General features: G+C 40.8%; 1 protein-coding gene across 3 annotated transcripts in view; it reads right to left on the bottom strand.

The window, feature by feature from the left end:
• The window catches only part of ADGRA1 (adhesion G protein-coupled receptor A1), a 1,149,356-nt gene that overhangs the window by 52,546 nt on the left and 1,082,676 nt on the right, over positions 1-14,134 (bottom strand). For all 3 annotated transcript variants that reach the window (XM_073685204.1, XM_073685205.1, XM_073685206.1), the window contains one exon: positions 13,546-13,691. In XM_073685204.1, coding sequence (XP_073541305.1) covers positions 13,546-13,691 — 146 coding nt within the window. The remainder of the gene's footprint in view (positions 1-13,545; positions 13,692-14,134) is intronic.

Raw genomic sequence — 14,134 nt, 5'->3', positions numbered from 1 at the left:
ATTTTATTAGACTGGGTTCAGCATATTTAAAATAGTTCATATTTTATCTAGAAAAAATACAATTTTTCATCTGTATTGTCATCTGTATGCCATCCATTTGTCCATGTCTTAAATCCATATCACATCTGTATGACATCCGTAATTTACATCAACAATTTAATAAATAAAAGACCAAATCCAGTTTTCTAGGTTAATATTTGCAATGGTACCATAAAAAAAATAAGAAAAAACATGGGGGATGTATTCCAGCTCCTGATCAAAAAAATACTTTTTTATTCCATATAATTGTAAAAAATTTCATCCAAGGCAAATGAATGAAAAGTGACGCATTTCGAACGTACTGCAATGTTCTTTGTCAAAGCACGTTGAAGTACATTTGAAACGCGTCGCTTTCCATTCATTTGCCTTGGATGCAATTTTTAACATTTATATTGAATAACGAAACAATTTTTTACCAGGGTCTGGAATACATCCCCCATGTGTTTTCCTGTTTGCCACACGAAAGGTCAGGTTGTGTCTTTCGGTGCACACTGGACTATAATTATTGGTGAGCTGGCATACTTTTACTCTTTTACCATAAAAAACACATGACATACGGATGATAACCATACGTGATCTGTTTTATTGCCACACATTGAGTTATAATGGACGAGCCAGATCCAAATTATGGATCAAAGTAGCGCATGGTGCGATTTTTCACACTTGGACCATGTGAAAAAATGTTCATGTGAACTACCACATTGACTTGCATTGCGCTGTCAGTATGCTCTCTATTTTGCATAGGGATGTTTAATATGCTCGTTTGAACAAGCCCTTGTGCAGATCATTTATGTACGAGCTCCTAGGCCCCAATGCAAAATCTGTATCAGGCCCTCACCTACTGTATGCCATTTATAATAATTTTGTCTTTTTACGTAGAGCATCACATCATCATCTTTAATGCCATATACTGTATTTTTATGTGGTGGACACCAGCACCTAGGTGCAATTGCAATATTTGTACCCCTGTGGCTATGCCCCTGATTGGTAGGAGGTCTAAGACAAAAATAATATTTGAACTAGTATACAACAATCATTTCATATACTAAAATAATTTTCAATATTTTCACATTTTACATAGCGTTTTTTTGTAAAAAAATATCTCAAATGCAAAAATACAAAATGTTTCTCCACATAAGAGTCTTTGATCTGAGCAGGAACAACACTCTGCGGCTCGCCCCGCCATTGCCAGGACTCTTTACTCACTTGACTGATTTTGGATAAACAATAAGCGACAGAGTGAATAAAAGTCATGAAGAATTCACCAGAGGTCAATCGCTACATGACTACAAAACTTTGTATTTGCTTTAAAACAAAGTCCTTGGTCTGACATTATACCAAATATGAGAATACAGAGACTTGTGATGCCGATCTTGGAAGACACAAACATTTCAGAACCGATCAACCCTAGAGATATTCTACATTCATGATCAGCAAACTTCAGAGTGCATGTACCAGTGCGGTGATAATACATGATCATGAAGAATAAAAAAAAGAATACATACGGAGGAAAGACTACTATGTGGTTGCTACATATAGTCCACATCTACTTTACAAATAATTATCAGTGTTCACGAGTATTTAGAAGGGCGTGATTGACTTCCAGGGCTCGCGGAGTGTGACCGCAAGCCTCTGATATGTAGGCACAGATCCACTGCACATTCCCAAAGCTGCCATGTTCACGAGCACACGCGGGAATTCAGGGTGGAGAATCTAAGGGTAGACCTCAGTCACACGTAAGTTGGCGTACTATCGGCAACTAGGCAGGAGTGGTCCATTGTAGGACACGCCCTTTGGACTATTCCTATTCATAAAAATATGAGAATGGACTTTGAAAATTTGAGAATTGCGATATACTAGTGTGATCTTTTCCCAAATATTGGGATTGCTCTAAATCAGCATTAAAGGGGTTGTCCAGTCTAAATTTATAAGTCTGCAGTCACTCTGTGTGACTGCAGACTCATGAATCACCCCAGCGTTTGCAATGTGCGTATGTCATCTGTGGGGATTCGCTGGTTTCTGAGCTGCGACCAGTGGGTACATATGCGATATATATACTCCCGGTCAGGGCCTGTCTAGTGGGCACAGTCTCGCTTAATAGAAGTGTATGGAGTAAGGTTGTGCCCACTAGATGGGCCCTGGCCGCGAGTATGTATAACACATACCTGCCGGTTCCAGTTCAGGGGGGCTGGGGGGATTCATGAGTCTGCAGTCACACAGAGTGACTGCAGACTTATTATTTTAGACCGGACAACAGCTAATGCAATTTTGCAGTGTATGTTGGAAGTGATCGCCGTTTCAAGTCCCCTATGGGAACTAATAAAAAAAATGTAAATAAAAATAAATATAGGTTCACATCATCCTACTTTTCCTGGAATTATATTAAAATACAAAAAAAATGCCTAAATGGCCAAACGAATAGAATATTATATTATGTATTCTGCATACCGAATAACAAGATGAAAAAAAAAATCGAAATGACAAAATTGCTGTCTTTTGGTCACATCTCCTCCATAAAGTGGAATAAGAAAGGATCAAAGAGTCCTACGGACCTCAAAATGGTGACAATAAAGCGACAGTTCATATTGGAAAAAAACAAGGTGTTATATAAGTCTATCCACTGAAAAATAAAAAAGTTATAGCTCTTGGAAGGCGAGGAGGAAAAATTGAAATCAAAGAGGGGCTTACTGAACCTTTGTCGCCCTGGAGCCAGCCCTGATAATGCAGAAAATCAGTTTTGTTACTTGTCTTTTTAAGATTGGAAAATGTAAGGTTTCTTTCTCCAGTTTTCACATGTGAATTCTAACTTCAGCTCTTCCCCCAAACTGTAGTGAATATTGAGTAATAATGAGTTTGCATTGTTTGTCTATGGAAAATAATTCCAACAGAATAAAATATGTTGACTATCCGGCTTCTTCTCCCTTTGTACTCTCATGTTGTCAGTGCATGTTGTGAATTGCATTTATCTGCTGCATGTCATTGGAGCAGTTGGGATAATTTCCTGCTGCATAATATTAAACAGCAAATACACATTTCTTATATCAATACCAATGGGATTTTATGTTGATTCTCAGACCCGACGGTGCATAAAAAACATAATCCACCTTGCACATTGGGCACATGGATCTATCTGTTCTGTTTGTTCCCAGCACTTTTCATTATGAATTGTGTAAATACTGTTCAGGGCTGAGTAGATGGTAATGGAAAATGTCTGACACGAGTTATACAGCTGCTAGATATAGAAATCTTACAGTCGGTTCCTTTTATTTAGCTCCAAAGATGTTTTTCATGTTCTACGAATGTAACGTTAAATGGCCAGCTGAGCTGGTGAGGGGCACGACTTCTGTAGTGCCGAGCGGCTTAGCCTTTTATATTCAATGCTGGTATCGTGCACCACAGTGGTGCAAATTTGATGGGCAGTATTTTAGGCAACCTTCTGAGAAATAACTATATCTAAGATCTCCATTTCAGTAAGTGAGATATTCTGTATCAGAAATGGAAAATATACTTTACGCTTCATCAGTGATTTGAGATTCCTCATTAAAAGTTGTGCTCTATCCAATAAATAAAGCCCCCATACACATTAGACTAATGTTGGCTGAACCCGCCTATATACGATGGGTTTGGACAACACTTTAGTGTGTATGGGGGCACCAAACAGTCGATTAAGGATCAGTTAAGAATCCAGGTTGTCTAATTTCATACTGCCAATCCTTTAGTTCTTCCATAGAATGAGAACATAGGTGTGCTCCGCCATACTTGCACTCCTGTGTAAGGAAGAGCTGCCCGAGATGGTTGCCAGCTGAACAGCCATCTCATGTAGGCAGCTTTCCAGCTTTTCATTGGTAATGTTGAATTAGCGTCTCATATTCTGGCTCACCACCAAAGAATGCTCCCTCAACACCTCCTCCAAGACCTGGAAAATTCTCCCAAGTCAAAGGAGTCCCATGCATCTTCCTCAGAACCTGCAGGGACAAGTAAGACATCTTGTAATGAGCCTGACGTTGTTCCTGTTAAAGAAATTTTGGAACACATTCCTGAACATGCAGGCCTGACTGTTAATTTTCAGATCCATTTGGGTCCAATTGAATCGGGTTTAGCTCTGACTGAGAGGACCCAATAGATCTTAAAATCGAGTCTCTAGAATTCCCCGTCGAAATGGAGCAGCGACCAAGTCTGCTTGCCGCCACTCCATTAACTCTCTGTGGGACTGCCGGAGAAAGAAAAATTCAGCGCTCAGCTTTTTCTGGCAGTCCCATACAAAATGGAGCTTTTCAAAGCTTTGCTCTTTGGATCGGCAGGGGTTCCCAGCGGTCAAACCCCCAGCAATCCGCAAGTTATCACATATCCTTCGGATAGGAAGTTTGGGTTCTGGTACTCGACCTGAAGTTTAGTCCAAAGTTCGGTTCAGGTACCAGAACTGTATGCAAATTTGAATCAGAATCCAAACCTCATTGGAAACAATAAGCACCCAAACTCTGGAGCTGGAAAACTCTCTCCTCTTAGACTTCCCCCGAAACTCAGAACATTTCAACAGACGTCCAAGAGAAGCATCTAGCACCGGACACCAACTGTCTTTACGAACCCCTCCCGAACTTTTAAGTTCGGGGTCGTTCATCTCTAATTATAACATTTTAATGATGGAAATAAACATATTTTATATTTTATGTATATATATATTTTTTGCTTTGTGTCATTAATACATAAACCATCTTGAGAAATTAATTAAGCTCTACGCATTCTGTTAATTCAAGCTGTCAGCGCCAGATAGAACCTCACTGTTCTACCATTGGAATGCATTAGACAAAGTGAAGCTCTTGGGTCCCAACATCTATAACAAGGTCCTCAGCCATCATGCACCATTTATAGTACTTGTCTTTTTACATGGTCAAAGACTTTTTGGGCCCCCTCAAGCCGCAGAGCCCAGATGCGTCCAGAACCTGCCCATCTACCTAATGCACCTCAGCCATAAGATAAGATAAGATAAGATAAGATAAGACAGAAGGTCATTGCATTGATTATACTTAAATTTGACCAGGTCAAAAGTGACCAGTTTCTGATCTAATTTTGTTCTTGCTGCCCCCTTGATTATCCTGATTTTTTTTGGTTTTGTTGTCTTTTTTTAAATCCGTCCATATGTTTCCATAATTATGGGCCTTTCGCAAAATATTCTGATCTTTACTATGGGGGATCAGAATCCTCTGGGGTGTGTCTTTAGCCTGATTTGCATAATTAGCTTGTGAGTCACCATGCCCCCTTAGTAAAGACCATAACAATTGCCACTCAATAAAAAGGCCACACAGAATCGTATGATGAATTAAAAATGACAAAAAAAAATCCCAGAATACTCAGGGGAGGAGCAGGAAAAAATCAAACCAAAAAAACAGCCATCTTTGATGTCCTCTTTAAAGCCCCCATACACAATGTATAAAAGTCAGCCAAACACACCAATTGGCCAGCAGCTATCTAATGTACATGGGGACCTCCCGACATTCCCTCTACGTATGACATCAGGGGTGTGAAAAATCCAGAATTTCAATAGCCGATAGATTGCTGTCAGCTGAACAAACGTTCAGCCGTCAGGTATCTATGGTGTATAGCTAGCTTTTGCCAATGCATGGGAGTTGATGGATCCTTGTTCTCTGAAGGACTGACATATCTAATTTGTATTATCTATTTATTGTTGCCAATTGTTCGGACTTCCAATAATTAGGCGTTTTCCCGCATATATATATATATATATATATATATATATATATATATATATATATACAGGGTGGTCCAAAAGTAGGTGGACAGAAATTTTAATAAGGTTATGAAGGGGGAGATTTATCAAACAAAATCCAGTAATTTTAGATAACATTATGTGGAGTGATGAAGCTTCTTTCTAATTATCCGGCCATATTAACAGACATAATTGTATTTACTGGTATAATGAGAACATGCATTTAACATTAGAGCAACAACTAAATGAGCCTGGTGTCAATGTTTGGGGTGGTATTTCAAGTTTTGGTGTTTTAGGACCAATATTTTTTGATGGAACAGTCACAGGAGATAAGTATCTCGAAATTCTAATGAATCAAGTTGTTCCCCAGTTACAGCAACAGCCTAATTCACATGACCTTTATCCCAACAAGATGGGGCCCCTCCACATTATTCAAGAGTAGCCCACGAGTATCTTGATGAAACATTTCCTAATAAATGGATTGGCTGAAGAGGCCCATTTGATTGGCCGGCACGTTCACCAGACTTGACCCCAATGGATTTTTTCTTTTGGGGAGTACTCAAGGACAAAGTTTATAGTCGAAAACCAAAAAGTGTCAGTGATTTGAAAAATTACATAAGAGATGCATTTCAAGAAATTAATACCCAAAGAGACTTGTGCAAAAAAGTTTGTCGAAGCGTAAAAGGCAAAGCTGTGCAAATTGTAATAGAAAACAGTTTGAGCACCCGCGCTGATAAAATTTAAGGGCTTTTGTATTATTGTTCAGAATAAAATTTAATTGTCAATGTTATGCTTGTGTTAGTAAATATAATTTTATATATAAATCAAAATAAATGTCATTATTTTCTGTCCACATACTTTTGGACCACCCTGTATATATATTTTTTATATATATTTTTATATATACTGTATATATATAAATCTGGGCATTAATTCCCTTGAAATAGTCATATATCTATTGTGATTGATCATTTTTAGACATTAATAATAAAGTACAAAATACCGGGGCGGAATACTTTTGATATTTGATTTATCAGGTAGTACAATAAGGATCCCAGAGTTATCTAGCACAGGTATAGAAATGTACTGAATAAAGACACATTAAACAAAGCTCGGCTCGTGTTACATGGCACATTAACTTCGTAAGCCCACTCGGTCGCTGGGCAGTCACATTCAATCTCGTCTCTTCGGCATAACTATGAAGCTCTAGAAGGATTTAATGCTGTGTACAATTAGCAGACAGCAGAACTGCACACAGCTATAGCATATAGTAATCTGATAAGTGGGGCCCGAGAGTCACAGCCAGGGGAAGAGTAATTAACTTCACAAAGGCAAAATGAACTCAATCATTTATATTTAGGTAAAGGTTGTGCAAATAATTTAGTTTCAATTTATTCTGCATAGAAAAGTTTGGCTAAAACTCTGTAGACGATCATACACATACTACCAGTAAAGTGGACGGATAATAACTTATGTTTGCAATTAATGAGGCGTTCCTCCAAATTGAACAAATTGAACAACTTAATGACTAATTATAATAAAAATATGGCAGACCTAATTTTTCATATTGTTGTTTGCAGGGGCCAGCATAGGAGTAGTGTGAAAGATAACTGAAATATATTCTCCTGGAAAAGAAATTTGTTCAGAGCAGTTCTCTTTCCTTCCCCCTATCTTTTTGATAGTTGTTACGAAGCATTGTGTGGCTGATGGTGCCGGGATCTCCATAGAAATATGTATGGCATACAACAGCCTAAAGAGACTTGTACGTGCCAACTGGTTAGTGCTTAGTGGCAGCCTCCTAGGTAGATAGACACTATATGGCAGTGAAGTCTGGGGCCCTCACACATACCCAGACTGGTCAAGGTTGGATTCCAGCCTAAAAGAAATATTCCACTTGGAATAGCATCTTCTCCAAGTCCATCGGAGCATCACCAACAGTACCTGTCTGGCTGAACTGAGAAGATTCACTCTTCAACCCGTAGTTCTTAAGAGGACACTGTCCTTCCAGGCTCACCTACATAGTAGCAGTCTGAGCTCCCATCACCATAAAGCCCTGCCACATGTAGGTGGTCTACACAAACCTGATCCCCCGGTGAGCTCACTCAAACTAAACCTAACCAAAACCCCAATCACAGCAGCCTGACAAAAGTCAGAATCCAGAAGATGGTAGATGAGGGCCAAGATAGATAAGTCAGTGACTGGAAGAACAATATCATCACCTCACAGAAACTGACCATGTACCGAAGTCTACAGAGAGACTACATACTGACCCCACATCTGGAGAAACCGGTATAGACTTAGTGCCCACAGTTTGGCCATCGAATCATGTCGGCCTAGAGAGAGCTACAAGCCCAGGGAGGACAGACCGTGCCCACACTGCACCAAATACATAGCAGTGAGTGACACTCACTTCAAGAGATTCTCCAATCTTTTACAGGATTTCAGCTCCATGGATAACGAAGAGAAAACATGACCTTCTGGGGGAAGACAAAAGCACAGTGGAGATAGCAGCACAGTATGTGAGCACATGCCATAGACTTCTGGAAAGAGAACTATACTAAGCCATGGACTTCCATAGCCCCCAACCTGGATGTGCCCCCATATATAGTTCCTATAGTCCCTACCCATCATCCCCACAGATCCGCTCCCTACTGGATACTTGGTTTGGCAAAACTAATGTGTATTTGGTCTGTAAAACATCTTTGAATTTCATAGATAAATAGATATTAGATACCTAGATAGACATATAGAGAAATAGAAAGAGAAATTGATAAATGCAGAAACAGACAGATGCACCCTCTGTATCCGTACTATAATGACCAGGGTTCTCCTCTTATCTCCTCTTCCCACAATAGCATACAAGATTTCTCCTGCGCACCCCCCCCCCCCCACTCTGGAACTCTCTACCCCAACATTTCAGACTCTCGCCTACCATGGAAACATTCAAAACGAACCTGAAGACCCACCTCTTCCGACAAGCCTACAACCTGCAGTAACCACCGCTCCACCATACCGCTGCACGACCAGCTCTACCCTCACCTACTGTATCCTCACCCATCCCTTGTAGACTGTGAGCCCTCGCGGGCAGGGTCCTCTCTGCTCCTGTACCAGTTGCTGACTTGTATTGTTCAAGATTATTGTAATTGTTTTTGCTATGTATACCCCCTTTTCACACGTAAAGCGCCATGGAATAAATGTCGCTCTAATAATAAATAATAATAATAGAAGGTCATTGCACCTATTGCCACCATCACACGTCCAGCTCTTTTTTTTCTCTATGAGGTGTATCCATTCCTGAGAGATTCCCTGTCAGTAGTTACTGCAGGACACCACTGAGATCATCTTTCTTTGTGTGACATTGAGAAGTAGTGCTGTTGCTTCAAAAGCATCCAGCAACTATTACAAATAACACAAGCACAGGAGACAGGAAGTGTTGTGCTTCAGAAGCATCCAGCAACTAGAGGGGTTAATACAGTCACAGGAGACAGGGAGTGTTTTGGCAGAGCCCCAGTGGAATTGTGGGGCACTTATTATTGTAGTCTGGCTGAAGCCGAAGAGAAAGGTAATGTGTTATCTGTATCTGACAGAAGGCAACTGAACAGGATTCAGATCAGGAGAGAAACTAAACACAGGTCAGATAAATTCCCTGAATACGTATTAGAGTATTATCAGGCAGGAAGATAAGGACTGGAATGAATTGTGTCACAGTGATCATCTCCCTCATCAAACCCTCCCCCCCTCCATCTCCATGCAGGATTAAAAATGCTGTGTACTATTTTGTCCTTGTGAAGGAAAAGCCAGTGGTTGTGTATGCATAGAAGTGTGCTGCTAAGAGATCTAATATATGCTGAATTATGCTACTGAAGAGACTGTAATACTGTGCCTTGTGAAGAAACTACTGTATTGTTACTGGAGCCGGTTGCTCAAGAAACTCAGACTGTACTGTAATGAAGATTGTTGCAGTAATATCCCTGAATTGCACTGGCCGTGCTTCAGATTAAATTCCACTGTTAAACTGGTGAAAAAGACTCTTGTCAGATGTGTCTGGTCAGCAACTGAATTTATCATGTGCTTGAGAAAAGCTGCAGCCTATGGTTGCCCTGAGTAACGGTTCCCCCAGGACTCCAAAGAATTAATGAAACCCGTCTCGCCCTATCTGAACCTAGCGGTGTGCGTGTAACATTTGGCAATCAATATTCTGGAATATAAAACTTCAGCAGAGTCTGATCTGCCCATTGTCAGCCTTCTTAGCTGTAATTCCTTTCTACGTGTAGCGGCGTTTTAGCGTCTGAACATCACCAGTGTTTTTAGGTTACAGATGTAAAGTACAAGGCCAGCTAAACAGAAACGACAAGTTACGTGTGAAGCTAATTATCTGAACAGACACAATATAGCTGAGGGGTGATTGAGATTTTCCGCGTCATGGTCATTACCGATTTGAAATGAATTACATGTCTTCATGTTTCTGAGTTTGTGTTCGTCAGTGACGAGTAGCTGTCATCAGAGGATCTGCATATTTCTTAGTGCTTCGCTAAATTAGTAATTTCCGTATGGACTTTTCTTCTGTCAGTTTTACCAGTTGTAGTCTCATGCTATATGTGGGCTGAGACCGCCATAGAAGCAGGCTCTGATCAGTAACAATATTACTTTTGATATTGTAGCGTCACTTAAAGGGTAACTAAACTTTATTTTGTATTTAGTTATTGATCAGCCTTTGTTAAGTTATGTAACTTTGTAATAGTTATTACTTTGTAATATACACCATTACCTTATTTTGCTTCCTTCTATCTTTAAAATCACAATGAAAGTAATGACTTGTCTGCCTAGTTCATATTGTCTAGCAAAGATCCATACTGGGAAAGTTATCATCTCTGCTTCCCACCCCCATGATCAGAGACTGCCCCCTGTATGAGCAGAGAGGAGGGGAGCAGAGAAGCTCACGCAGAAGTACAAATTTCGCAAGAACTGAAGTTCAAATCATTAATTTGACAGCATGTACAAGGCAGATAAGCTTTCACTTTCAGCTGATGCATGGTACAGTGGCACAGCTCCTATTCTTTTGCATAGAAGCTGTGCTGCAGTACCCAGCAGCAGCCACTACACTTTGAGTGGAGATGCACTCACCAGTTCCACTCAAAGTGTTTACATCCGACTGCTGCCGGAGCAAATACTAGCTGACCAGTGGGGGCATTGGGTGACAGATCCCCACTGATCTACTATTGATGACCTATCTTGTAGATAGGTAATCAAATGCCTATGCCTGGACAACCACTTTAAAGATGGAAGGAATTTAAGTAGGGTAATTGAGTATGTCACTGTTACGCCAGCATCCCTGCATGGTTCCTCTCCCTCCTCCCAGCAGGGACAGCGACATGCTCACCACCACAGCCGCTCGGCAGCATTCCTTGCTCTGTCTCCCGCCGCAGCTTCATGGCCCCAGCTCCCATGCATGTTGCGCAGGCCTCCCAGCAATGCTCTTATGGCACGCACTCTCCCCACTTCTTAAAGGAGCAGCACGTGCACTCTGGAAATGTCCCCAGTCTTTAGCTGGAAGGCATAGAGTATTTAAGGCATCCTCCCCTGTAGGGAGGTGCCTGAGCAACTTCATTATCTAGTGTGTCCTGAGCCCACTAGCCCATTGTTAGGTCCCTGTGTTCCTATACTCATCCTGCGACCCTGAACCAGAATCTGTCCTGTGTTCCCGTAACAGTCCTGCAACTCTGTACTTGAGTCTATCCCATGCTCCTGAACTCATCCTGCCACCCAGAACCTGAACTTGTACAGTCTGTACCAGAATCCAATCTCGAACCCTTCCTGTCAGAATCAGTCTGTCTGAACAACACAAGTGTCCATACTACAGTAATCCACACCCTGTCCTGCCTGACACTTCGAGTCTGTACCTGCGTCTCTAACCCTTGTGGTCAGCTGCTGCAGTACTGGGGACTGCCCTGGAGTGGTACCTGGCGGCTACCTGCAGATCAAGCCTAACTTCACCATTAGAGGCTCTAGTGAAGACCAAGTAGCTGCTTAGTTTTGCCCCTTCAAGGTAAACCCGGCCATGGGACAGTGGGTCCTCATCCAAAAGCGTGACAGTTACGAAGATTCCTAACTTTACAAATGATGATTATACTGATCAATAATTAAATAAAAAAGTTTAGTTACTCTTAAAAGGAGTTGTGCATGTATACTCTAACCCACCGCTTGACATCAGGTACAAAAAGAGAGAGGTGACACTATCATGGACATCACCAAAACAGCCATCTGATGTCAAGGAAGTATGTATGGATCCTACAAATAACATTAGGACCCGTGCATGTTTCTCCAACCACAACCCCAAAGTCATGTAACAAGGCTCGTTAGAGAGTCGATATTGACTTTTAGGATTGCTACTTCCTATCGGTGGCACTAGAGTTCTAGTCCTTTTACTCTCTGAAGAGACAATTTGCATATTTCCCAGAGGAGCATTGCCGCTTAAAAGTCTCCTCACCTTGGCATGCTTGACGTGTCACTCTCCGCAAGGAGAAACGTTACCCCTTGGATCCCAACCCCAATGTAAAATTGCATGGGAGAACATGCACAACCTTTTTCAGCAGTGGTGGACACAGATAGAAAAAGGTCCCTGTGCAAGAACAATATATGGACCCTTTGCAGTCCAATAGCTCAACATAATGCACAATTCCATTACCATCTTCAGTCTATTTTTTCCTAGTCCATGTAGCTGAATGCCATTAACAGCAGCTCAGTAAAAATGCCCACTCCATAGTCATTTACAGAATATAGAATTTTACTGCAAACAGAATGCCATTCAAGCAAAACCCATGCAAAAATGGTGGAATTGGTGTTTTTTCTCACCATTTCACTGCACTTGTTTTCCAATAAAAGGGTCGCTGCAGTGGCATGGAGAGATCACTGGCAAGTCTAAAACTCATCCCTGGCTTTACTGCTGTAGTAGAGGAAGGTAAGGCGTGGTTTAGACTTACCAGTGCACCCCCATTGCAGTGGCCATCTTGGAAATAGGAGGAATAGAAGGCACCATTGAACAGCAAGAGGCCAACAGGGGGGCACCAGGTAAGGTAGCTACACAGGTAAATTGCATAGTCACTTTTTAGACCCAGGTTGGAGAGTCCTTTTAACATTAAAGATATCTTCTGATAAAATAAATAATTTGAATAGCATGTCATATTAGTAGTGGATATTAAAGCAAATAAGATGGTATTCATTTTCTGGGTGATCATCCCTTCTGTTTCAGATTATGTTATCCTGTTAGCATCTGAAAACTTAGAAACATCACTTCTTGTTTTAATGACAAAGTTCTTGTTTCTTAAAAGACCTGTCCATCATGGTCAAGTACAATAGTACAAATAAGGGCCTTAAAAAACAAGGCATGGAGATTTCATCCATAAAGAGAACATGACAGCAATGCTCCTCCCATGAGGAGAACATGACAGAGATACTGCACCCATGAGGAGAACATGACAGATACTCCACCCATGAGGGGAACATGACAGATACTCCACCCATGAGGGGAACATGACAGATACTCCACCCATGAGGGGAACATGACAGAGATACTCCGCCCATGAGGGGAAAAGAGCAGTAAGATTCCACATATGAGAAAAACATGGCTCCTCCTAAGAATCCAGAAGCAATTATGAAAATTGACTCCTTGTCGTGGATGTCATTTGGTGGGGACAATTTGCTTTAAGATCGGAGAAAACAATTTTGCTATTGATGTTCATAAAAAAAAATTAAAAGCAAAAACAAGACAAAATCTGCGATACCTGAGCATAGGTTGCTTTGGGAATGCAGGCTGGTCACTATTGTGGTTTTGAGGAGGTTTTCTTGTAACTTGCTTGTAAATGTTCCTCGCTGTCACACCAATCCACAACACTGTGCACAGGCTCGAGTAATGCAAGACAATGCCGACCTGGAGGAAAAAAGAAACAGTTACATCATACGCATAGAGCAAGTAAGAGTCTGATGTGTAAGTTATATATTTAACAATTGATAGATTATTTCTATTAAAGTAATTTTCTACTTTTGTAGAAGTAATGCAATGTTAAGTCTTCTTCATTTCGAGAACCAATAGAAATCCGAAACAAAGGTTCCCCACATTGTCATCTGCTGAGATATCAAAAAACTATTTAGAATTTCAGCCTAAAATTCACTAATACATTATAGGTAGGATTGTACACCTGAAATTATTTTTTTTTATTAAGGTTAGCATATTCTTTTAGGCCCTCAGGGGAATTAAATTTGCAATCATTTGTACAATACACTGCAATTGTTTTGGAGTAATGTAAAGTTAACTATCTGCTATGAAGTCTAGCCACGGGAAGGAAATAATAGAAGCAGCAACAAGTCAACCAC

This window comes from Phyllobates terribilis, unplaced genomic scaffold, assembly GCF_046119375.1.
Source record: "Phyllobates terribilis strain yellow unplaced genomic scaffold, ASM4611937v1 Scaffold_5__5_contigs__length_657084704, whole genome shotgun sequence".
NCBI classification, from domain to species: Eukaryota; Metazoa; Chordata; class Amphibia; order Anura; family Dendrobatidae; genus Phyllobates; species Phyllobates terribilis.
The sequence above is the reverse complement of the archived record's forward strand: the minus strand, read 5'-3'. Positions and strand labels throughout refer to the sequence as shown.